This window comes from Natator depressus, chromosome 9 (genome assembly GCF_965152275.1).
Source record: "Natator depressus isolate rNatDep1 chromosome 9, rNatDep2.hap1, whole genome shotgun sequence".
Classification (NCBI taxonomy): Eukaryota; Metazoa; Chordata; order Testudines; family Cheloniidae; genus Natator; species Natator depressus.
The window spans coordinates 96755451-96781390 of NC_134242.1; the positions used below are offsets into that span (position 1 = coordinate 96755451).

The following is a 25940-nucleotide window of genomic DNA, read 5'->3' on the forward strand; positions in this document are numbered from 1 at the left end:
GTCACTTACGGCTTAGAACAGGAGATGGGGAGTCCAGAACATTCCTAATGTTGCCACCAAGTTGCTCAATGACCTTGAGCAAGTCCCCTGGTCTCCAGGCCATCTGTCCTTATCTACCTGATGTGCATGGAAGCTTAATGCATTTTTTACTTAATGTTTGTCAAGCACTTTGAGATCCTCAGCTGAAAGGTGCTTTGCTAGTGGCCACAGTGCTATTCAGGGCTCACAGAGGATGCTGAAGGAATCCTGTCAAGTAATGGCCAGTCTGCACATCTGGGAAATGTGGTGTTTCTGGGTCTAACCTAATGCAGGCCTGTTACTATGCATTGTTGCTATGTCAGCACTGGACACACAGAATACACAAATATTCCCAGCTTGTCTGCACTATCTCACTCGCTTGACAGATTTCATTACAACACTTTGTGAGAATTCAGTCTCTCTTCATTTTTCTCCCATCATCTCATGGTCCAATTATTTCCTAGTTACAGATAGATGAAGCTAGACATTCCTGCAGTTTATATATACAGATACGCTCAGCACCCTAACTGCTGTGTTAGAGAGACACTCTCAAGATGTTTCCTCCAAAATATTCCTCACCTCTATGACAAACACTGATTTGCTCAAGAGCTGAGGGGAGAGAGGGAAGCAACCTTAAAACAGAACCACCACAGCCCCTCCAACCATGAGAGGGGAGAGGCCATGCTTGATTTAGTCTTAAGTAAAGCACAGGGTCTGGTCCGACTGTAGCTGAACTGCTCAGTAACAGTGACCATAATGGAATTCAATTCAACAGCCTTACAGGAGAGATAATACAAAAAAAACCCCAAAACCCCACCACAGTGAGATTTAACTTTAAAAAGGGGAATTGCACAAAAATGAGGACACTTGTTAGATGGAGATTAAAAGGAGCTGTCACCAGGGTTAGCCTGGGGACTATTACAAACACCATAAGAGATACTCAGGTGAAATGTAAATCAGAAAAGACAATGAGGGGACAATAAGCAGTGGCTGAACAGCAGAATAATGGAGGCCAATAGAGGGGAAAAGGCATCTTTTAACATTTGGAAGTCAGATCCTCATGAGGATAAGAGGAAGGAGCACAACCTCTGGCTGGTTAAGGGTAAATGTATAATAAGGCAGGTCCAGAAAGAATCTGAGAAGCAACTTGCTAAAAAGGCAAAATCCCACAGTAAGAAATGTTTTAAATACATCTGAAGCAGGAAGCCTGCCCAACAAGCAGTGGGGCCACTAGACAACCAAGGTGGTAAAGGACACTCAGGGAACATAAGGCCGTTGCAGAGAAGCTAAATGAATTCTTTACATCAGTCTCCACTGCAGAGGATGTGAGGGCGATACTCACACCTGCACTATTCTTTCTGGGTGACAAATCTAAAGCACTGTCCCACACTGAGGTGTTAATAGAGGAGATTTTAGAACAAATGGATAAATTAAACAGTAATAAGGCACCAGGACCAGATGGTATTCACCCAAGAATCCCGAAGGAACTCAGGTATGAAATTACAGAACTCCTATTGCTAAACTCAGCCTCTATACCACATGACTGGAGAGTAGCTAATACAACGCAAATTTTTAAAAAGGCTCCAGAGGTGATCATGCCAATTACCGGCCAGTAAGCCTGACTTCAGTACCAGACAAATTGTTGTCGATAGAAACTATGGTAAAGAACAGACTCATCAGACACACAGATAAACACCATTTGTTGGGGAAGAGTCTACATGGCTTTTGTAAAGGGAAGTTATAGCTCACCAATCTATTAGAATTCTTTGAGTGTACCAACAAGCATGTGGATAAGGGTGATTCCTGTCAATACAGGGTACTTGGATTTTCAGAAAGCCTTGAACAAGGTCCTTCACCAAAGGCTCTTAAATAAACTAAGCAGTCATGGGATAACAGAGAAGGTCCTCTCATGGATCAGTAATTGGTTAAAAATAGGAAACAAATGGTAGGAATAAATGGTCAGTATTCTCAATGGAGAGAGGTAAACAGTGGGGTCCCCCAGGAATCTGTACTGGGAGCAATGCTGTACAACATATTCAATAATATTCTGGAAAAGGGAGTGACAAGTGAAGTGGAAAAGTCTGCAGATGATACAAAATTATTCAAGATAGTAAATCCAAATCTGACTGTGAAGAGGGGAGCTCACAAAACTAGGTGATGGGCAACAAAATGGCAGATGAAATTCAACATTGATAAGTGCAACGTATTTCACATTGGAAAAAATAATCTCAAGTACACATATATAATGATGTGTTCTAAATTAGCTGTTACCACTCAAAAAAGGGATCTTGGAGTCACCATGGATAGTTCTCTGAAAGCGTCCAAGATAGTCAAAGAGCTAACAATAGCAGGCGCTATTAGGAAAAGGATAGAATGTAAGGCAGAAAATATTATAATGTCACTATATAAATCCATGGTACGCTCTCACCTTGAATACTGTGCCTGGTTCTGGTCGCTCCATCTCAAAAAGGAGATCGTGAAACTGGAAAAGTTTCTCAGAAGAGCAACAAAGACGATCAAGGGTATGGACGGCTTCCACAGGAGGAGAGACTAAAAAGATGAGGGCTTTTCATCTTAGAAAAGAGACAACTGAGGGGGGGATATGAAAGAGGTCTGTAAAATCATGAATAGCATTGAAAAAGTGAATAGAGAAGTGTTTGGCACCCGTTCTCACAATACAAATACCAGTGGTCACCCAATGAAATTAATAGGCTTCAGATTTAATATAAACAAAAGGAGTACCTTTTTCCACGATGCACAGTTAACCTGTGGAACTTATTGCGATGGGATGTTGTGAAGGCCAAAAGTATAACAGAGTTCAGAAAAGAACTAGGAGGATCTCTCCTTCAGTGGCTTAGCCAAGATGGTCAGGGATGCAACCCCATGCTCAGGGCAATCCTAAACCTCTGAGTGCCAGAAGTCAGAAGGGGAAAACAGGGGAGTTGCTCTTCAAAATTTCCCAGTTCTGTACACTCTCCCTGAAGCTCTGGTACTGGCCACTGCCAAAGACAGGATACTGGGCTAGATGGACCATTGGTCTGACCTCGTATGGCAGCTCTTATGATCTTATGCTCTAAAAACAGCCAGCAAAGACTCATCCCATGCCTCAAATCCCATAATCCTTTGCAGTCACAAGTGGATGGGAGGTGCAGGATGATTTCTTTGGCCACACTGTGGACCGCTGAGCAAAAGACTCTGAGACCTGCTACCTTACAGTATTAAGGCTGAATATTTTTAAATAGTTTATCATTTGTACCAACCCCTTCCTTCTCACAAGGGCCGTTTGTTTGGGATGCTGCAAGGCAAGATTGCTAGTGAGTGTTACGTGCTTTGAAATCTTCGCTCTTTTCTGGGGGACAGGGGAAATGTGGGTTAAAGCAGAGAAGTTGCTTCCTAAGTGCTGCGATTGTTTCAAGCCTGAATGATGCCACAAAGGGAAGAGTGGAAGAGCTTAGGAAGGGGCCTGAGGCACAGAAACTTGTTACTAAGGGTGGGAAATTCAACAGCACTGAGTGTTGGTCAGCAGCACCAATGGGAGCGGAGTTTGGCGAATACTGAGTGCTGCTGAAAATCCCACTGTAAGTGGCCAAAATTGGTGACACCATCAGCTCGTCTTGCCCATTCACAAACTGCTGGTTTCTTTCTTTTTAAATCTATTGTCTACAAGAAAAAGCCAGCCCCAGTGAGAAAAGCAGCAGGATGAGGGACAGGAAAGGTGCCATTCACCAAACAGGGGCAGAATGCTGAGAAATAAATCAGCCTCCATAAACTCACTCTCTCCCTCACACAGGCACCCAGCTCAGAAATAACCAGATCCAGGCTGCACTTAGGCCTTGGCCTCTGTTCCTTAGTTATCTGTAGAAAAATGCCCACATACTCAATGTAACTACAGCCCCAAAAAGCAAAGAAGTCAGTCACCGTGGAAATGTCTCACTCACAATATAGCAGATTTCAATGCAGGCTTCTCCACAGAGGCAAACTGTACAGGCAGATGGCGTGGCAGTCAGGGGGTGGTGCATAGCACTTCCCATAAACGTAAAGGCCAGGAGCAACGAGCACCTGCTAATTGATGTAAAAGTAATAAATACCTTAGCTGGACAGGGAATAAGGCCTTGTGAATGCTGCTGCCGTAATCATTGTGACAGGGATGCCAATGGAATTGAGCTTCGGGGACAAAAGCAGGGACATACATTTTTGTCCGTGCTGTTAGAAATAAGACCTCTCACTCCCACAGCTTCCTTCTCATGCAGGACATGACCAGGAGCCGGAGGGGATGACTGAGGTCTGTGCAGTTGGTCTCTGCTGCAAGAGCACCATCTAGTGTACCCAGGAAGGATGCCAGACAGAGAAATGGCAAGAAGTGCAAGATGATTAAGTAGACTAGGACTTTTCAGCTTGGAAAAGAGGTGACTAAGGGGGGATATGATGGAGGTCTATAAAATCATGACCAGTGTGGAGAAAGTAAATAAGGAAGTGTTATTTACTCCTTCACCAAATGAAATTAATAGGCAGCAGGTTTAAAACAAACAAAAGGAAGTATTTCTACACACAATACACAGTGAACCTGTGGAACTCTTTGCCAGAGGATGTTCTGAAGGCCAAGACTATAAACAGGGTTTATAAAAGAACTAGATAAATTCATGGAGGATAGGTCCATCAATGGCTATTAGCCAGGATGGGCAGGGATGGTGTCCCTAGCCTCTGTTTACCAGAAGCTGGGAATGGATGACAAGGAATGGATCACTTGATGATTACCTGTTCTGTTCATTCCCTCTGGGGCACCTGCCACTGGCCACTGTCGGAAGACAAGATACTGGGCTAGATAGAGCTTTGGTCTGACCCAGTCTTATGGGCCGTTCTTATGGCAGTTCCTTTATTACTGTTTCCAGTTGGTACAACTGAGGGTCACTTACCCCTTCCTGCTTGGCTTTCTCTATATATCATTCAGGAATCTTCTCTGCAGCTCCTGCCTCCCATGGTACTTACAAATATCCTCACAGCCCAGCTCGGAGGTAGGTGTGGGAGGATCCCTTTGAACCCAGCGGTTGAAGTACTCGGGAGGTGGGAAACCGAGGTTCAACTCCACCCCCTCTACCTGAGGGGCGGATGGGATTTTGAACAAGGGTCTTCCACCTGTCAGGAGAGTGCACTAACCACAGAACGAGGGGATAGTCTGAACTGAATTGAACAAGGTATTGGAGTGGTAGCTGGAACAATACACTCTGATGATGGTTACTCCTCTCTTAACTCCCAGCTCCTGAACGGGGCCTTTATTCTACCAGAGCACTCTGGTGCCATAAACCACAAGTGCAAAGCAACGTGATCTATGTCGCCCTGGGAGATTGCAGTCTCACAGCCATAATTCTGACCCAGTGGTTATTACCATGCATTGCTTACTCCTCTTTCCCTCCTTGTGTCTCCTTGTTTGTACCTGGTAACTCTCTCGAATACTGCGCTGCCCGTATCTCCAGCCATCAAATCAGATTGTTTTTGTTGCCCTTTTCTATACCTTTTCCAATTCCACTATATCTTTTTTGAGATGGGCTGACCATATCTGTACACAGTATTCAAGATGTAAGCATACCGTGGATTTATATACGGGCAATATGATATTTTCTGCCAGACTGAATCAGCACTGTGGTCACTCTAGCCTCCAGCAGCGGTCAGCACCAGATGCTTCAGAGAAAGGTGCAAGAACCCTGCAGCAGACAGATATGGAATAATCTGCCTCCATCTTTACATCTCCTCCTAAACTCTAAAATGATCTAAGAGATTTAAGATCTCTTCCTGAATGTGTTATCATAACTCAATATTCTTGCTATCAGTATAAATGATCAATCCCTTTTTGAATCTTGTTACATTTTTGGCCTCAATGACATCCTGTGGCAGTGAGTTCCACAGGTAATTCTTCATTGTGTTAAAAATTCTTTTATCGGTTTTGAATTTGTGACCATTTACATTTCATTACAAGTTTCCTCTTGTTTGCATTATGAGACAAGTAGAACAGGAGTTCCTGATCTATCTTCTCTAGACCATTCATTATTTTATATGCTCTTTTCATGTCTACTTTCTAAGGCAAGCAACACCAGTCTTTACAGTGAGTCAGAGTCCTGGATTAAAATTTATTTTCTTATGGTTTACACTTAAACATTTGAATTCTCAAAATGTGACTGCACACTTTGAAAGCCAGAGTATCTTGTTTTCTATTATGAACGCATTATTAACAACCATAGCAGATCAGTGGGAGGATGCATATGGTTATTTCCTTGTAACTGTCCCACTCTGTACTTGTTATACCCTGACACATAGTTATTTTTTGTGCATTATAAAACTCTTAACAAGCCAGTCCCTTATATAATGCCACCAGATACTGTGAGCACCGATATGCTATATAAAGGTTATGGGCATGAAGTAAATCTGCAAGTATCTTTCTCTTTGAATACAGGCTTTTGTTTTTTTCATCCGAGTTTAATGCCCCTCTAAATAACTTGAATAAATGTACATGTAATAGTGACGTTAACATTTGTAACCTGTTTTCCTTGTTAGGTTTGTGCAAATCAAACTGAGCAGCTGAGTGTATGGTCACTATTCAGCTGTACACATTTCTGCAGAAAAAAGGAACTTGCTTGAAGATTTCCAGGCTGCTCCAAAGGCAAAATGTGACTTTGGGCAAGCAGTTCTGGTCTCTGGGGCCTGTGAGAAGCATTCTAGGCTGCTTGCAGGCTCCAGTCAGTGCTTTGGCAGTCAGCTGCAGTGGCTGGTGACTCACCACCACAGAGGAGAATCAACAAGCCTTCAAAAAATACAAATTAGATGTCTCCTTTGCTGAGTGCAGGGCTCTAGCCACGAACGGGGTAAGGATGAAAGCTACATAGTTTCCATCACCTCTTCACCGTTAGAATATTGTACAGCCACAGTTTAAAAAGAAGACGTTGCCTGACTAAGTCATACATTTTTACACATGAACAACGATACACTGATTCATTTACCTTCCTCAGTCCTGTGGGTTAGAGTTTTACAGAAGAGTCGATTTATTTAAGAAAAGAACAGGTCCGTTGTTTTGCCTACACAACAGAACAACTGCTTTAATATCTTCACAGGAAGTGAGATAGCATGCCGCCAGGTTGAATTAATCAGCCCTGTAGCTCTCCAACAGAGAGTGCTTCATATACACCTGTAGAGAGGGGGTTCATGAAGTGCTTTTCCAGGACATGTGCCTTACATGCTGCAACGAAGTACTGGGTCATGACCCACGGATTGAAAAACACTGCTGTAGCTAGTGGCCAGGGCCTCAAGCCTGCAAGTCCCAGCAGCTAGCCAGGAGTGCTCTCTAGCTCCCATGGTCCCTGCTAGCAGCTGCCCTATCTGAGGTGCTACCCTCCTGCAGCCCTCTAGGAACCCAGTCCTCTCCCTTGAGCTCCCTGCAGTAACTGAAATACTCTGCCTTGAAGCTCCCTTTTATATGGACCTGCTAGGCCTTGATTGGCGGTTCTTCACAGCCACTCTCCTATTGGCTGTTCCCTGCACAGCCTGTCCAGGCTGCTTTTAACCCCTTCTCTGCCAGTGTGGGGTGGAAGACGTTGCCTGACTAAGTCATACATTTTTACACATGAACAATGATACACTGATTCATTTACCTTCCTCAGTCCCTGTGGGTTAGAGTTTTACAGAAGAGTCGATTTATTTAAGAAGAGAACAGGTCCGTTGTTTTGCCTATGCAACAGAATAACTGCTTTTAACCCCTTCTCTGCCAGTGTGGGGTGGACACCTCATCACACTGCATACAAATTTAGGCAATAGGCAGTCCATGAAGATTTATGAATGGCACAGGACTACAGAGAATAAGGGATTTTCAGCCACTAAAAACTCCAGAGTTAGGTGCTCATCTTGCTTTGGGAATGAGAACAACCCCCAAATTACATCTCTGAAGTTTCCATAACATCTTTCATGATGAAGGACCTCTGAGGCCTTAAACAGCAAACAGGAACCACTTCACCCAACACCAAGCCACCTCAGCTGGGGAACACGATGGCTGCTCCAACGGCACACGGCTCCACAAAACTGGGTTGGAGACGAAGCGGAGAGGAGAGTGGTCTCAAAATGCAGCTGCAAGGGGGAAATCTGGGCGAGCAGAATGTAATTAGAATTAAACCAGGATCCAGGGGCTAACACCTGAATGGGGTCTTCAGAAGCCACAGGTGGTCAGCCCCTTTGTTTTATGTTGTCTCTTACAGCAACACCTCCGGCAGCACCGTGACCCCTAACTATACGGTAGGACCCTGATTGAGTCAGTGCAGTCTACAGAGGTACTATTGAATGACAACAACACTGCGACTTCCAAATGTTTCTGAGTACTGCGACGGCCACTTACCATATGACCAGTATTGTCCCATTGTTTCCTTGTGCTGTCTGTGGTATTCACCTGCTGCCTCTGAGCTTATACAAAGATTGTCAACTCTACCAGGCAAAGATATTTTTTTTTTTGTTCTGGGTTTGTGCAGCACCAGCCATTCCCCACCCTAGTTACCTTCCACATTCCAAAGTTGTATTGATGTTGGGACAGTCAAGTTGTGAACATCTTTGAACATTCCAACCTACTGCTCCAAATAGATTAGCTCTAATTGGAAGAAACCACGTTATGCAATGCCAGTGGTTTGCAGCAGTGGCTGATCATTTATCACGTGGCTGTGAAAATTTCTTTTAACAATGCAAAAATGTCATGTCTTTGTTACAGGTTTTTATTTCCCTGTGAATTAAAGAAACACTACAGACTTATTCAAGGGAAAAAAAAAAACAAAACTTTTTATAGGCCTAGGATCCTTCTTTCACAGTACAATGCAACAGTAAAAGATTTAGTCAGCGTAAACAGAAGGTGCAATAATGATCATCAACTATCACAAGCAAATTGCACAAAACACCACAACTACTGAAGTTAATGCCATTACTGGACAATTCAACAATACTAGCAGAAATCAAAACTTGATCAACAGTGCTTTTCCATGTGCAAAACCCAGGTCAATTCAATTTACAGATGAGAGGATTCGCAAGGGGTGACATCTCTAAATCTTTATAAAAGCATTGTAAAATTGTGCATCCGGGGCTGTTTTACATATTTGGCAAAAGATCTACAGGCCTGAATGCCGGGTGCTAAGCGACAGGTGTCAGAGTTGCAGCCGTATTAGTCTGTATTTGCAAACAGAACAGGAGGACTTGTGGCACCTTAGAGACTAACAAATTTATTTGAGCATAAGCTTTCGTGAGCTACAGCTCATCCGATGAAGTGGGCTGTAGCCCATGAAAGCTCATGCTCAAATAAATTTGTTAGTCTCTAAGGTGCTACAAGTCCTCCTTTTCTTTCTGGGTGCTAAGCATTCACCACTTCCTTTGAAGTAAGTGGAAACTGTAGGTTCTCAACACCACTGAAGATCAAGCCCTCTGAATTCCCCACTACAACAGAATAAAGGAAATAGTTTACTATTAAGTTTGAGCTGTTTCTATAAAGTCACTCTTGAATCTCAGCTTTGATTGATTCACTCATTCCATTTTTATTTTTAAAGCAGTCCTTATATTATGTTTAAGGCACAATATAATTCCTGACTACACAAAAATATACACACTAGAATATTTATCTAAAGTACTTCAATCATCAATTAAAATGTTAATTGACACCAAAAGTCTAGGACTGAAGTAATGTGTTGGCAATTCAAATACTGTAGCTAACGTATTAAAGTTGGAGAGAGAAACACATTAACACTGAATGCATCCGATGAAGTGAGCTGTAGCTCACGAAAGCTTATGCTCAAATAAATTGGTTAGTCTCTAAGGTGCCACTAGTCCTCCTTTTCTTTTTGCGAATACAGACTAACACGGCTGCTCCTCTGAAACCTGACATCAACAACAGTTAATTAATAGGAGTTAATTCCGGCCTTGTGATGATACTTGGCATTGCCAGGTGAGTCTTGATTTCTCACAGGTTTTAGGCTATAGAGGCAACACATGCAGGCCCTAACTCCAAATCAAAGGCCTGGTCTAGGGAAGGATTTAAGGTGTGACAGTAGCATATATTAGCTAACGCCTTCTAACTAACATGTTTTAAAAGTTGAGCATTGCCTAGTTTTGAACTTGACCAGTTCCAAACAGAACGGCTGCGTGCGAACACATTCTAACACCGCACCTTTCGTCCTAGGCTACACAAGACCAGTGAGGCTTTTGTCACTGCTTCCAATAAGTACTGGATGAGGCCCTCGCTGCTAGCACACTCAGTGCAAAGTAGGTGAGGTAGTATCTTTTATTGGACCAGCTTCTGTTAGTGAAAAAAAAAAGCTTTTGAGCTTACACAGAGCTCTTCTTGAGACCTGTGTAACCTCAAAAGCTTGTCTCTTTCACCAAGAGAAGTTGGTCCACTCTTTGATTACCTAACCCACCGTGTCTCTCTCTCTCTCTCATAAGATGGGACCAACATAGCTACAACAACACTGCAAACAATTTTCAGGAATGGTCCCTTAGGAATGTCTATGCAGCATCTGGGAGGGTGCTTCCCAATGCAGGTAGACAGACGCATGCTAGCTCGCCAAAAAGAGCAGCGTGGCCGCAGCGGCACAAACTGGTAGTACTGAAGGAGTCGGGCAGACTTGGACTGGGATCGCTAGCTGGAGCCATCCTGGCCACACTGCCAACGCGTCTGTCTACTTGCATTGGGAAGCACCCTCGAAGCCGCAGTGTAGACTTCCCCTTATAGGAATTCTATGCAGTAGGATTCTGACTGGGATTGGAGTGATTGGGTATTTCTCTGCTGAAACTATTAAGTGGGCAAAGCTGGGGGTTTACAGTGCTCTGACAGCAGTAGATCCTTCACCGGGAGAGATTAGGAAGCAATCTCAAATTGCTTTGAATACCTAGTAACTGAAGAAATCAGATGATGCGCTCTTATCAGAGGCATATCTGAACAATAGCTGTGTTTTCCACATTCTATGGTATCAGCATGGATCTTTGTAAATTGAATTCACAGTCACCCAGCTTACAGAGGAAAAAACAGGAGGTAGTTATTGAACCTACCTCTTTTTAAAAAGGCAAAATAAAAAAAAAAAATTTGATGTATAATAGTGCAGCAAACAAAAATCAACACTAACTTTTTTTTTTTAAACTTTTTTTCTTTTTTTTAAACACATGAAGTTAAGATACAGACATAATATAAAATTCACACTGCATGGAAACCCTGCATAGCAGGGAACAAACTGGCTAGCACTAAACAACAAATGGGTATGTTAACAGCTAAAACTGCCATTTACTGGGTGCAATGAAGATTCTTATTTCCTAAAATATAAATGCAGAATGTACACAGTTCTGGAGGAGTCCTATAGAAAAAACCTATACATTTTGCTTGAAAAGGGGGGGGGGGGATTCTTGGGGATAGTTTAACTGCAAAAATTAGTTCCACTTCGGTAATTTTAAGGCAATGTTATTTAGACCTGAGAAAATGAGAAAAGGTAATTTTATTTTCTGAACTATAAATATACACTCAGTCAAAGTCTAAGTATTTCCTTATTTCTCCTCCCCCTTGCACGAATGTCCCACTCCACAACAGTGGTGGGTAAACATCCAAAGAAAACCGCAGTGGGGTCTCAGGTCCTGATCTCAATTCCAAGCAAAGTCAATGGGACTTGTGAGTGCTCAGATAACTCTTAGGATCAGGTCCCGTGCTATCTTGAGGAAGTGCGCTCTTGTTTTAACAGAGCGAATGCTAACTCGGAAATCAGCCTAGTGTGTGTATTCGTGACTGTGAAAGGACTGGTTGATTGTGTGACTAAAAATAAATTAAAATTATACACAGTTAAGTTCTAGGCTGGAACTTTTTTCTTGGGGAAAGCAAGAAATAAGAGTTCTCAGCTTCTTAAATTTTCACTGCACCTTTGGCCATTCCCATCATTGAAGAATAAATCCTAGTACACTAATGTGAAATAGCAAATTGTTCTGTGCTCTTCCTTGGAAAAATGTAAAAACATGGCAGCTCACAAACATTTATTATAAACCGTAAGAGACATGAAAATGAATCAGGGAGGAGAGTATAATAACTCCTTAGCATGCAGTGTATCAAACAAAGTGCAACAATTTCAACTAGACAGGAGGACAGATGACTCCCTTCCAGTACCACCTCATTTTCTAAATACCTCTTAAGAAATCTACATGTACAGTTTCAATTTACAACCTTTACACTTCCTGTTTGGATAGGTGTGACTCCGTGGTATAGCATGGAACTGCAGTACACTTGTAAGTTTATTTAGTTTCCTCAATGACTAACTAGTAAAAGGGCTTCAATCACTTGAGACATGGCCCCTTCCCAAAATTCAGAACTCAATCACCTCTTAAAAATGTGTTTGTTATCTCTAGAAAAGCTGTTTAAGACACACCTGAAATGCAAACTCACCAACTACAAAGCCTGTGCAATAAGCCTGATGCAGCTTGCGTGTGATCAATTCTTTCCCTCAAATATAACTGCAAAACACAAACTGTGAAGCTCTGGGCCCCCATCTGAAAAATCATACATCATGGTGACCCACCCTGGACCAGAGGACGGCTGAGAATAGCTTCTGCTGATGCCCCATTATCTAAACAGTGGCTTAGTAGAGTGGGTGAGTCACTTCAGAGCAAAATGCTCCCTTTCCTCCCCAGGAGCAAAGGATTCTGAGTCAATAATGCCTTACACTGCCTCCTGGCCTGGATAAATGGGGACCCCAGCTCAGATCCAAATACAGCAGTGCAGAGTACGGCTGGCTACTAGACCATCAGGCCAATCTTTGCACAGAGATTTTGCCAATTTTATAATGTGTGTATTTGACAATCAGAGATATGAGAGACCAAAACAGTCGTCATGTGACTAATAAGCAATTTACATCTTTAGCTGACACCTCCCTAACAACTCTAGGTAGGGGAAAGCAAAGGAAACATTTCATTTGTCATTCCGGACTGTGTCAAGCTGAATTCTGAATGCTAACAACAGAGAAATCAGCCACTTTCCCTACCTAGCTGGGACCTAAGGCCATACATCACACCACCTGAAAAGAAGTCCACCATGTGCAAAAGATTATTATGCTAAAAACCAGTTTCTTTCTACACAGTGCAGTCAACATGGCTTTCAGCTTAAGAAACTGCAGCTTGCTCTTCACAAGCCAACTTGTAGAGAATATTTATATTCTTCTGGCACCATATAAATAATATTTATACAGCTTAGACATTCTGAGACATGCATTAGATTTTAGGTAGTACATATTTCTTCGTGATCACATATGCAGATATTATTGTCAATTAAATCGAGCAACATAAATCTTACGCTGGGCCATGTCTTGCACTATCTACCAAACTTGACGGAGGCTCGGAATCATCCATGGGAAGGACCAGGCGTGTTCCCCGTATTACAAGTTCATGGTCTCCAAATGCCAGCTCCCGATCCAGTGCATCTTCTGAACTGTTTCCCACAATCCTCCTCGACGTGCCACCAGATGTGATAGAATCAGCATTCACAGTAGAATCCCCATATGTCAAACTGATGTCTCCATCATTCAAAATAAGGTCGGAATCATCGTCCTTCAGTTGCTCTTGATTCTGAATAATAAACAGAATCAAGAGTTTATTTGCTTATCGGTTTCTTATACATACAGCTAGAATTCGTCCCGAAGTCTGAGAACAACCAACAACAGACGAGAGGCAGTATCCAGTGATGGATTCTCCTTCACATCTCTGACCACAAAGTCGTGCCCTCAAAGACTTCCTCAATCCAAACACACAAGCATAAGACATTAGCTTAACTGAGTGAGGACAACAAGGGCTTTCAGCTCAATGTTTCTTCTGAGCTGTCACTTCTCACTAAACCCTTGGAACGGACAGAGTCCATCATAAGAGGCTATCACGTACAACAGTTCACAAGTGACCAGATGCATTATGGGTACTAAGAACTGCTGGTGTCATGATTCTATAAACAGTTTGACCCTGACTGGCAATTTTCTGGTTTCTAATTCAATCCACCCACTGTGGGAAATGTCACGATCACCACATGGTATGAAAGACACAACCACCTCCGAGGCCACAGTCACTTTGTGACCAATTATTTTCAGCTGTGAAGGCAAAATGCACAAGGGAGGTGCCTCATCTGCCAGACTAAGCGTCTGACTTTTCATAAAGCTCCCAGCGTCAGCTGTTTCATGGAGCAGGAGTCCCAAGATAGTTCCCAACAGTGACCCATGCGTTGGCAACACACTGTTCAAGTGAAAAAGCTGATGAATAAATACTTTTACTATATTCTATAACTTCAGATAACAGATGAAAAACCCCAAAACATTGGACTTAAGGAATCAGTGTACATACTCCAGAAAGTAGACAGAAAGATAAATACATCCGATTCAGACAACACGGGGGCAGACTAGTACTAGACTTACTTCATAAGCCTGAGGACTCGTCAAGCATCTGGCAACAGGTCCGCAGCAACTAGGCAGTGTCGTTGTGAGAGGAGGGCCACTGTGCGTCAACAGAGGCTTCAGATAGCTGTGGGGTGTGTTAAGGCAGAGACAGAGCATGGCTGTATTTATAAATCAAAGTGCACAATGCCGTGGGGCAGAAATACGAAGCTGAGACAGGGCACAAGATTTAAACATGTCTGTTGATTATGGAACCAAGAAAGAGAACACAGCATCAAGCAGCCCTGCTGAGAACACAGCATCAAGCAACAGAGGCAAGAAGTCAGTCAAGTCTATGTCAGACCCTTTGCGTTGCTGCTGATTCTGCTATTTGCTGTGCGTATCCCTTCTCACATGCTATAGCTGTTCTCTGGCAAGCGTCTCCGGCAGACTGTCTCAGGACAAAATGTCACTTCATCTTCTATTTTCTGGGTGTGTTTAAGAGCAAACAGCAAAGGTTTTGGGCGGGATTTTCAAGAGTGCCTAAGGCATTGTCTTCTCTAGGAAAGGAGGGGCATTCTTCACTCATGTTAGCTACTGCATGGAACTAACAAGAGGTAAAATAGTGACAAGACAAGGCAGTTAGTTTGCACACAAGTTAGCAGGCCAAGGCAATCCCTAGGCTCTCCAAGTCTTTACCTTAGCTTCCTAACTCACGTGCAAACTACGAACCGCTCTGTCTTCACTAGGATTTCATCTTCAGTCAGTTACTGCCCATTAGCAGTAATTATTAGCTACTAAAAGATTAGCTAACGTGAGGTAAGAACACATTTTTTTCCCGCTAATGAAGATGCACCCTGTGTGACGAAAGGAACACAAGTTCCAATGATTTTAAGTCCCATTGTGCTTCTAAGTTACTTTGGAAAATCCCATCATTGGGTTAACAAAAGCGTTGGAGACTAAAACCATGACCGGATTCCAAATCTAGTTCCGCATGCACATGCTGGAGCTTGGGCCCAGCTGTTCGTTCCTGCATGGTGCATTCACTTCCTTCCTACATGCTAGTCAGTAGCTTTCCCCCGCACAAAAAGCTGCAGCTGCTATTGGCACAGGCAACACAGAGACCTGCTAATGCTCAGCAGAACAAGCTCAATGTTGGAACCATTTAGTTTCCGAGAGGCTTATGTTTCCTCTTTATTTAAAAAAAAAGCCTTCTTCCCACTTCCTGCATTAAAGAATACAGAGCATTTTACAAGGACTATTCAACTTTTCAACTAAAAGTATTCAACTAAAATACAGCAACCAGTTCCAAACATAATTTGTAAAGGAAATCTAGATATTTGGGACGATGCAAATCAAAGAAACGAGGAAACACGATTGCAACCAAATGAATGGGGAAACGAGCGTAATGAACATACCAGAACACAGTCCCAGTTGAACACCCTTTTCTAAAAAGGGCAACACCACCACTTTTCCAGAAGATAGCACCTTTCGTAAGAGCCTGGCAAATCACTTCACTATTAATTCACTGCGATGCATTAGGACAAGCAAGACAGCACAGCACAAATTCAGAATGTTGTAACAGGATAGGAAAGGGCTGAGAAGAGCTTCTGAACTTATTACTGGACTCTTGCCACAAGAACCATACACACACACGGAACTTAAATAATTCCATATCGTGATCCTTGTCGTGAGCCTGGCTTTGAGACGAGCCATTCTTCTAAAACTGTGGGTGGTAAGAGTTGGATAAATTCTCACAGGTGCAGACATTATAAGAAGCAAAGAAGAACAATGGATCAGTTAATGCTGGCTACTCCCCTCCCAGGGGACAAAGCATGCTCTGAGTTAACAGGGTTACTCAGATGAGCCAGATTCTGGCTCTTACATGTTCTTATTTCCAGTAAGGATACTTGTGATCAAAGTTGTACCACAGCCTGAACAGCCAGGCACTTTCCGCTTTCGTACTCCTCCTTTCACTGTCCGGGGCACCCTGCAAAAGAGTCACAAGTTAAACGATGACTGCACAGTGCAATTCTCTTTCTCTAGGAACCGGATCGGCATGAAAACCCACTGTTCTGATTATATGTGTATGGCGAGGAAGAGGGGTTCGCCAGCTTTTTCACAGCTCCTTAATTCATTATTCTCTAACACACACATCTTCTTTTGACGGTCATGTAACATCCTTGTGGAGCCTTCAGCAATTGCTTACATGGCAATAGAATACTAATGAGGTATTTCATCGGAAGCTTCTTTTAACACAGTTTAGCAAGCAGAAATAAGAAGGTGCAGCCTCTACCATGTGACCAGCCAAAAAGTCTCTGAATTAGAGGTGTTAGTACTGCTCAGCCTCAGAGCCCACTTCCTTCTACCACCTTTCCAGCACAAACCTCAGTCCTGCGACAGTTTGAAGTGGAATTACACATTGTGCCCAATGGAAGTGAAGACTTCCCTCCCATTCCCTTCCCCTTTGTCTAATGTTATTTGTCCCTATAACAGAGCCAACTTGTTGGGGCAGAGGCCATGTTTTTTAATGCCCACCAGTGCAGTGTGCTACTTTTGAAAAACCAAGAAGCTGAACACAGGAAACGTCTAATCCATTGCAGTATTTGCTACTCAAATGACATCATTTCTTAAAGAAGAGATTTTTATATGCAGATGCTTCACATGGATTCACTGTTTTTGCTATTTGAACAACAATATCTCGAACTCCTTCAGTTTAGAAATGGGTGGCTTATGGCATTCAGATTTTTTTCCTTCAATCAAATATTTCATAAAAGTTTGGCTTGCAGACTGATGGGTCTGGGCTCCTCCTAACAGTATCTTAGTAATCACAGAGAGCAGAGTACCCCCCTACAGATCTTATTATGCATGGGATCCTCACAAGCAGAACCCCAGTGATTTCAGTGAGAACTCCAAACACAGAGCAGCTCAGGCCTTAACGGTGCAGGTGTCACACCCACAAGGAGAACAGTTGCATGCTATTTTATCAGAGCACACTTTAATAACTCTGATTGGGCACTGCATGAGTCTTCGTCTTAGAGCTGTAAGTACTTCCTGTTTTACAAAATAAACAAATGCAGCAAGGCAACAGAGGTGCGAACAAACAGTAGTGCGTGACAACCCAAGGATTAAGAATAGCACAGCAGGCACAGAAAAGAAGATAGCATCAAAGGAAACTGCTGGAAAGTGTTACATGCTGGGATAAAGAAGAGGAAGGGTTTAAGTATTATTAAAGATCAAACACCTCAGAAGCAGGAAAATTAGGGTTCTGGTCTTAAAACCCAGTCACACTCCAACTTTAGGGCACCCTATATATAGCATGTCTTGAAAATCAAATTAAAATGTGTAGAGGCTTTTTGGCTCCCATGCTTAAGTTTAGAAAAGGGTTTTTTTCAGCACGGGGAGAGAGGGACTGTACCAGGGAACAGATGGAAGTGATAATATACAGAGTGTTGTGATGCTTTTCCCACTACCTTCTTTCAGGTTTAGTCACCTTAGACATGTCCCTTCTTTCACATCTTCACCGAATGGCACTAAAAACCTCCACCTACCCCAGGGCTGGAGTGGAAGAAAAAAAGAGCACTTGGATATACATGTAAACCATTCATATGGTTCTATGTAACCTTCTGCCACCCGACATGTGGTGCACGTCCCTAGATAAAGGTTCATGTGAAAGCAGTTAAGGAACAATATTTACCAAGTGTTCTTGGTCTGAATCTACACCGACCCTGTGGAGGAGAACAAAAGGAAATGGTTAGCGTGAACACAAACAATCCCACAGACATGTGTGACGGTCTTTGGAGGCGCTCTCTTTTAGGTTTGGATCCATAGTAGGTTAAGTTCTTTCATCAGCTTTTCCTATCAGAGGGGTAGGGTCAGATTTGGCTCCAGTCATATGAGAGAGACTGCCCATAATGGACAAACGTTTATCCGCATCACAAGCCTATCTCAGAATTTCCAGCTTCCACACACTGTTCAGCCCCCTCGCCCCCAGGACTGGATTAGCGCCAATCATAGCAGCTCAGGGCTGATGTCCATCGATGCCCCTATTCAGAATGGCACTTAAAGCACCTGCTTAATTTTAAGCACATGCTTAAGTCCCACTGAAGACTACATAGCTGTGCCATGTGTTTAAATGTTTTCCTGAACTGGCGCCAGAGCTGTGCGAGGAAACGGGTCTGATGTGCACGTACTGAGCACGGTTCCAGAGCATGCTAACACACCTCACTCGCAATATTCAAAGTTCAGCCCTCTCTCCCCACAAGCGTGCTAACAGCGCTGTCTGAGTACAAGTAAATGCATTCGGGGCCACGGTTACAACACACAGAACTATGTGGGGGTGTCAATAATCATGAATATGATCCTAGAAGAAGCTGTCCAATGTACCACGCCTGTTTTTTGCTCTCACAAGGGGTGGGACTCAGCAGAGGAGCACTGGAAGGGGAGGGTGAAGCGTGCTCTCCCCAGAGCGTTGCTGACACTGGCCGGCCATCCCCCACAGGAACACTAGCTGCAGAATCTCTCTGCCTTTTGCAAGTGTATCTCTGGCTCCTTTGAAAACCTCTGGCGGTGTAGTACTCCTAGTATTTCATCCAGTGGTGGGTGGGGGAGGAAACATGGCAGATGCCCAAGATAAAGTGACTGAGGTGTTTTGATAACTCCATCTGGACTGGCCTTAGTTGTGGGCAGGGTTTACGAAAATGAACCTGCGCACTAATGCCCAAGGGTAACCACCATCAGGAACATCTTATTTCAGAACCCAGGTTACCTACTGTTCCACTTTGCTACTGAATATTTGCCTGTTACCACAGTATCCATCTACGGCAACACCCAGTGGTGAAGAGGATTCATTTCACCTGTATAACAAAGCAGTCTTCCATACAAGCATAAGAGAACATGCAAAGATTGAACTGCTTTTTTTTGCCTGGAAGTAAAAAAAACAGGATTCCAGGCTTTATTCAGTTTTTTGTATTCTCATTTGAAAGGGCTGGAACATTTTCAGACTCTCAGTAAAATGAATGGCAGTTCTCCAAAGGTTGGCTCCTCTGCACACCCATGCCTTTTGGTTTGGTGGCTCTGCTGGAAAGCACCCAGCGTGTATATTCAACGCACCCAAACATTTCTGGTGTCATCACTTGATGCAGAAGCCATCGGACACAAGAGGGTGTGTGTGCATATACAGGGCATCACAAAAGGAAGCATCTACCCTCCTTAAAAATCCTAAATTCTGCATGTTTGGGAGAACAGTGGTAGAGAGGAAAAAAAGGAGGTGGGTTTCTTTGATCTCCCCATCCTCCACACCTGTGAAAAACTCTTACAGGCTATAGGATCCCGATGCTTAAGCAGCACTTACTGCTGAGTCTCAGCCAGCAGACAGCTTAAAGTCCACAGCTGAAGGTGGTTGCCTCCATGGAAACAGATGTCAGATTGCCATAATGGGATAAGGGGATTAGAAGTGACGATTGTTTCAGCTCTAAGGCCCAACCATGAGATTCCAGAGTGGGGAAATCACAGAGACTTGCACCTTGGAAGGAACCAAATAATACTGAGTCCTGCTATAATACTGCACAGGATTCCAGGGGGATCACTGCATTCTAGGAAAAGAGAGGATGGGGGACAAAGGTCTCACTCACCTGATATGCAGGCAAGATAACATGGCTGTAGTGCCACCGCCAAAAACCCAGACGGTGAAAAACACAATGAGGAGTGTTGTGCTGAACATCATCTGTCTAGCATAGGTGGCAGTGTCTCGAATGGCCAAGGCAAAAGCCATGGCGCCTCGCAATCCTGAGAGGAAAGGCAAAGAGGTGAACTCCAGTAGCCTCATGAAATCTGCAGCCCATGATGGTTCCCACTGTCCACCTCCAGGTTTCTACAATTCCTAAACAGGGGCTTATTTAATCTAAGATGCGTACCATTGGCATCCTACAATCCTCTCCCTAGACTAACCATGCCCACTCTGCCTGCCAGGTTACTCTTGGCTGCAATCAAGTTCTCATCATCTTTTGCATTCTAGAGTACCAGCCACTGGAGGATCTCAAAGTGCCCTGATGAGTTGAGTGAAGCTGGCATTACAATCCCCATTCTAAAGATGAGGAAAACAAGCAGTGAGAGGTTAAGTATTTTGCCCGAGGTCACAGCTGGTCCATGGCAGAGCTAAGAATGTATCCTGACCCCTTAAGCGCTACACCATTTTGTATGTCACAGAGAAGAACTGCACTCAAAACTGATACATTTATACTAACTAGCTAGGATGTGGATATCTGAGGTGAGGCCCTGGTTTCACATGTAGCCCAGATGAGTTTAAAGTTGGAGGAAGAATGTTTCAGGCTGTTCAACAGGGTGGTTACTCGTGCATTCATGAGAGGGAGTGGCAGGGAAGAGACACAGGGACAGAGGTAACATACCGGCAAACATCATCATGTGCTGGAGATTTGTTCCAATCTTGTTTCTTCTCCCCAAATTAAGTAAAAAGGACAGGGGATATATATTAGCAGCTCTTCCCAGGAAGATGGCAAGCTACATTCGTACACACATTAAGGATATTTTTTCTTCAGTTCATTTCCCACTATACCCTACATCTGCATTCAAAGTCAATTTCTATTGTACACAAGGATTCTTAAGAAACTTGAAAAGTGTCCCATCCATTGCAATTAATGGATAGTAACCCAGCTTCAGGTGCACTGATATCCTGGTGAGGGGCAAACTACAATCTTATCTAAGCAGAATCCAGGACTGCAGTTCAAGATCATCATAAAAAGAGACAAGTATAAACAGAAGAAACAAGACAAAGAATACAGGGCAAATTACGTAGCAGGGAAGAGGGGGGGAAAAATAATCACAAGTTCTCCATTCCACTCCCTCCTCTCCAGCTCATGTTCAACCTCAAAAACTATTAGCTGCATGTGTGTCAACTAGCAACTTTATCATCCTCAGGGACCTTTCTGGAGTTCAAGGTATCCCAGCTACGTCCATCCCTCTGCTCAAGTCACACTCCCAAGGGTACCAGATTTCCAAGCTTTGCTCGAGTTTGAAGGACACATGCTCTACGGAAGACACAGTCCCTACAGATCATCCTGTGAAATAAAAGCTGTAAGTCCAGTTAGCAGGGAATACTCTCACACAATTTCCACAGCCTTGGAGATCCAACCCCTTCACATTTTTGCCTTTGCCTTTTAAACTGTATCTTTTAATACGGGTGTCCCCCACGGTAACAATAACCTTGAAGCCAGGTTCCAATTCTGCCTACAATAACATGCAAAAATCCTTCCAGCCTTTATTTTCTTTCCCGAATGTCATGAATTGCATGAGACACATTTTCATCATATTGCTCATGAAAGTCCCCGTTCCCTAAGCCAGTTTCCACTGCAGGGGCACAATATACTACTCTTGTCTATTTCCCCAGACAGGATTTCTTTGCTCTCCATCCCCTTGGCACATTAGCACAGCCTTGCAAAAAATCATGACCATTTACCACATCTGCCACAGTATCTATTCTCCAACCCTGACAAAGAAAAAGCTAACGATATTTTACTCATCCATCAAAAATAAGTGACTCAACCCAGGCAAACGGGAGAACACAATTTTACAAGGCTGTACTGGTTTCCCTACATTCCCATACTGAACTCCTCACAACCCTCACTCTTTGTTCTGAGACACCCAGATTCCCTTTTATTTGTCTGAGCACAAGCCCCCGGTCTGCATTAGCACTAGCCCATGCAGAACAGCAAAGCCTTTATCGCATTACTTGTAGGCACCAGCTCACACTTTCATGCTGCTGATTTGAGAGGAGTTTTTCAGATATTAGCCAAGTTTAACAGTCGATCCTGATCAGCAGAGAAAGTCGGATGTAAATGGTTTGTTCTATCTGGAAGTGTTCCACCTTGCAAAACCACTAGTTTTGCTTAGTACCACAGGAACACGTGATCACCCTTAGTTCCTCAGTAGCACATTTACAATTCAATGCAGAGTTTCAGGCTGAGGTGGTCATAATATCCACTGACATGGAATAAAGTAACGGACATAAAAGTCTGGCAAAAGCAGATACTGACATCTTTAAAAATCATCAGAGACATCAGAGACAATGCATACGGGCTTGTCTATGCAGACAGGTAGTGTGCAGTAAGCTGGGGTGCATATCTACAGCACACTCACATGCTATGCACTAACTGGCTGTGTGAACCATGCTACTATGCACCAAATGCTCCCTACTACACCCTGACCTACTCCTGCCTGAAACGCTCACTAAATTGGGTTGCTCCAAAGGATACAAAGGCTCCCACTATAAAAGTAGGGTTGAAGTCGTGATTCTGGAAGGTGAACAACGTGAGTCCCATATAGGAGAAGATGAAATTTTCTGCCAAGAAATTCAGAAGCTCAAACAGCTAAAGAAAAAATAAACGTAGTTAGTTATCTTGCAATAAGACAAAGGTGCTCTCCTGCCTATAAAATACGTCCATAAAAGTGATTTTTTAGTAAAAGCCAGGCACATTCACAAAACCCAACTAGTTCTTGCAAAGGAGAGAGAAAAGTGAATTTGGTATTCACAGAGGTTGAACAGTTCTTACCTGTTTAGTTCTATGCTGAGATTCTGTAGACAAGTTGTTGTATGTATAATGGGCCTGGGTGATTCCACAGAACAACACTGCTACCACACCTGGGGAGCGCAACGCCACATTAAAACTTTTGTACGTAAAATGGGAAACAGAGCTACTTATTTATATTTTATTGATTTTTATGCAACACTAAAATATTGAAATAATTATAACTTTTGCATTCCTTTCTTCTAGTCTTCTCTCCCAAGAGAGTTTCATGAAATTTACACCATTTAAATTTGAAAAAAACAACAAAAAACACTAGATTTTTTTTCCCCTAGGCTACATGATAAGTTTTGTGGTGGAGTGTAAGTTACTTGATGCTGAGTGAGATTATTGGCTGCAATAAATACATTTGAGCATAGGGAAGCCATTTAGTAGTTCAACACATATGTGCTATTGTGTGTCTCAGCTATATGAATCCCTAATTCTCCTATCCATTCGTAGCAGCTAACACGCTGTATCCTACCTGTGAAACCACATGCTTCAGCCAGCAAGAACGTGCTCCAAGACATCAAGAAAAACAAACCGGTTTCCAGCAAGGGGAACTCACGGAGTTTGGTGAACTTGGTGACGTTGAAGACTGTTAAGGACAATATATTAACACAGCAGATTGTAGCTACACTACATGCAACAAATAAACAGGAAGACTCTGAGTATCAGACATTTATATTATTGTAGAGCCCAAACCTATCAGAACACATTTCCAAAAGCAAGGTGAGAAGCAGAGAGAGCCCATACTAACAGCAGGGCAGTGGCAGAGTAAGGACATGGTGATAACCCCCCTCCGTCTCCCCCCCCCCCTTTTTTTTACACTGAGTTATAGTGGGGCATATTCAATGACTTTAATAGCTGTTAGATCAGTCCTATGACAATTAACTTCTCAATTCTTGGATTGAAGATTATGTGATGTAATGTAAACTTGATTTAAAGAATTACAGAAAGCTTTCTTGATGACTTACTGTCCAACTTGGTAATATACATGGGAATTCATATTTCAGGTGTACCTAAAATCACTACAGAAGTATTTATCTTCCCTTTAAAATGTTGATTGTGCCAGGTATATACATCAGGCCAGATCCTGCTTGCCTGACTCACAGAAGAAGTCACACTGAATTTAACTCCCAATATATCTTTTGTAAAGCTATATAACAAGTGCAGGACTTAGATCAACTAAGCTGCAAGTTATGAACAATGGGTAGTATCTGAAATCTCCTTCAAATAAAATTAAGTGGTCTATATTAACTGTCCCAATGATATAATGTTTGTGATGTAGAAAGAAACTGCGCATTGTAAGGAAATCAGACCATGTTCTATACAATTGGTAACATTACATGGCTTCCCTCTAATCACACAGCTTTAGTAGCTTTCGTTAAAGTAGAACAGAAAATCATAAAGGCTTATGCTTATATGAAACACATTCTAATAGCATGGAATACACTTTCTGAAATACCAGTGAAAAGGATATTAAAGCAGTGACTACTCCTGTAGCAGCTCCCATTGCAAAAGAGCCACTGAATATCCCAAGGAAGATGCCAATGGACTTAAACATTGCTGTGACATCAAACGTGTGGCTGTTGTCGCCCGCCGGCTGGTATGCTACGATTGAACTGAAAGAAATGAACTCTTCTTAGTTTGGAAGGAAAAGAAAGCTGTGTGGATTTGCATGTTAATCTAATGGCTGTTGCCATGGCTTCTACTGATGACGATCTTGAAAAGATGGAGAAACATGGGCTAAAAGGCAAAAAGGGGACTTCAAGTAGTGTGCTGAAGCCATGCTGTGACTGCACCTGACTTCTCGGCACACATCGCACCAACTTGAGGAATCAAATCAAGCTCTCAGTGTAACAGGTACTTTTGGACCCACCTATTCTATTGGGTTTTGAGGAGGTTTATTCTACTGTTTGTAACCCGCAGGTAGCCAGGAGGCAGGAGCCATTCCATGAGGATACTGACCCCTCACCACAGTCATCCATGCTTTTGCCATTTCCATGCCACTCTGCTAAAATATGCTCTACTTGGGGCTACCCTTAAAGCCCATGCTGGCATTTCAGCATAGTCCAGAATGTAGCAGCCCACCTGTTTCCTGGAGTGGGTAGTGAGAGCATATTACACCTGTGCTCTGTGAACTATTGATGGTTTCCCATCTGTTCTGGGTACAATTCAAGGTACTGATTCTAAACTATAGTGCCCCTTATGACCCACCTTCTCTTGGACCCTATCTCCCTAAAGAGCACCATGACACCTGGGAACAGCCAAGGCACATTTACCAACAAGCCCAAATGTTCACTTTTGGGGACTGGCCATGAGACGTTTCCAGGGAGGCTCTCAACTGTGAAACTTGCTCCTTCTGATGATATGCAATATCCCAAATTTAGTGACTCTCTCCTCATCCTGGTGCAAGCCACCTTTTTGGACACTAAACTGTGAATGATTATTAGTTCATTTAAAATTGTTTGGTGGCATGGGAGGGGTACATGAAGGAGGGCTGTTTGTGATGCCCACTGTGTGAAGTTTAACTTAACAGGATGCTGCATCTATCTACGATGCCCAGACAACATGGAGATGGGCACATACAAGTCAAACATACTATCCCTACTGTCATTTGCTGTCCCTGAAGGCATAGATTTTAAGGCCAGATTGTATCTTGTCTGACCTCATGCATAACATTGGCCATAGGACTTTCCTGCATTAATTCCTGCTTCAAGTCCAATAGCTGTGGTTGGACTAAAGCAGCGCTTTTTGAAAAACATCCAGTCTTGATTTTAAAACGTCCGGAGTTGGAGAATCCATCACCACTCCTGCTACGTTGGGCCAGTGATTAATTACTTTCACTGTTAAAAATTTGCTCATTTCTAGTGTGAATTTGTCTAGTTTCAGCTTCCAGCCATTGGATCTTGTTTCTCTGCTAGACCGAAGAGCCCTCTATTACCAAAATTTT

At 43.0% G+C, this 25940-nt stretch overlaps 1 protein-coding gene across 1 annotated transcript in view; it reads right to left on the minus strand.

Annotated features, from left to right (window-relative positions):
* Nucleotides 1–8776: 8776 nt before the first annotated feature.
* SLC9A6 (solute carrier family 9 member A6) overlaps nt 8777–25940 on the minus strand; it is a 35698-nt gene continuing 18534 nt past the window's right edge. The window contains exons 7-16 of the mRNA XM_074962725.1: nt 24468–24609; nt 23469–23574; nt 22973–23061; nt 22676–22789; nt 20813–20924; nt 20039–20192; nt 18103–18133; nt 16316–16395; nt 14448–14553; nt 8777–13617 (exon numbers count right to left, since the gene is read on the minus strand). Coding sequence (XP_074818826.1) covers nt 13342–13617; nt 14448–14553; nt 16316–16395; nt 18103–18133; nt 20039–20192; nt 20813–20924; nt 22676–22789; nt 22973–23061; nt 23469–23574; nt 24468–24609 — 1210 coding nt within the window. The 3' untranslated portion in view covers nt 8777–13341. The remainder of the gene's footprint in view (nt 13618–14447; nt 14554–16315; nt 16396–18102; nt 18134–20038; nt 20193–20812; nt 20925–22675; nt 22790–22972; nt 23062–23468; nt 23575–24467; nt 24610–25940) is intronic.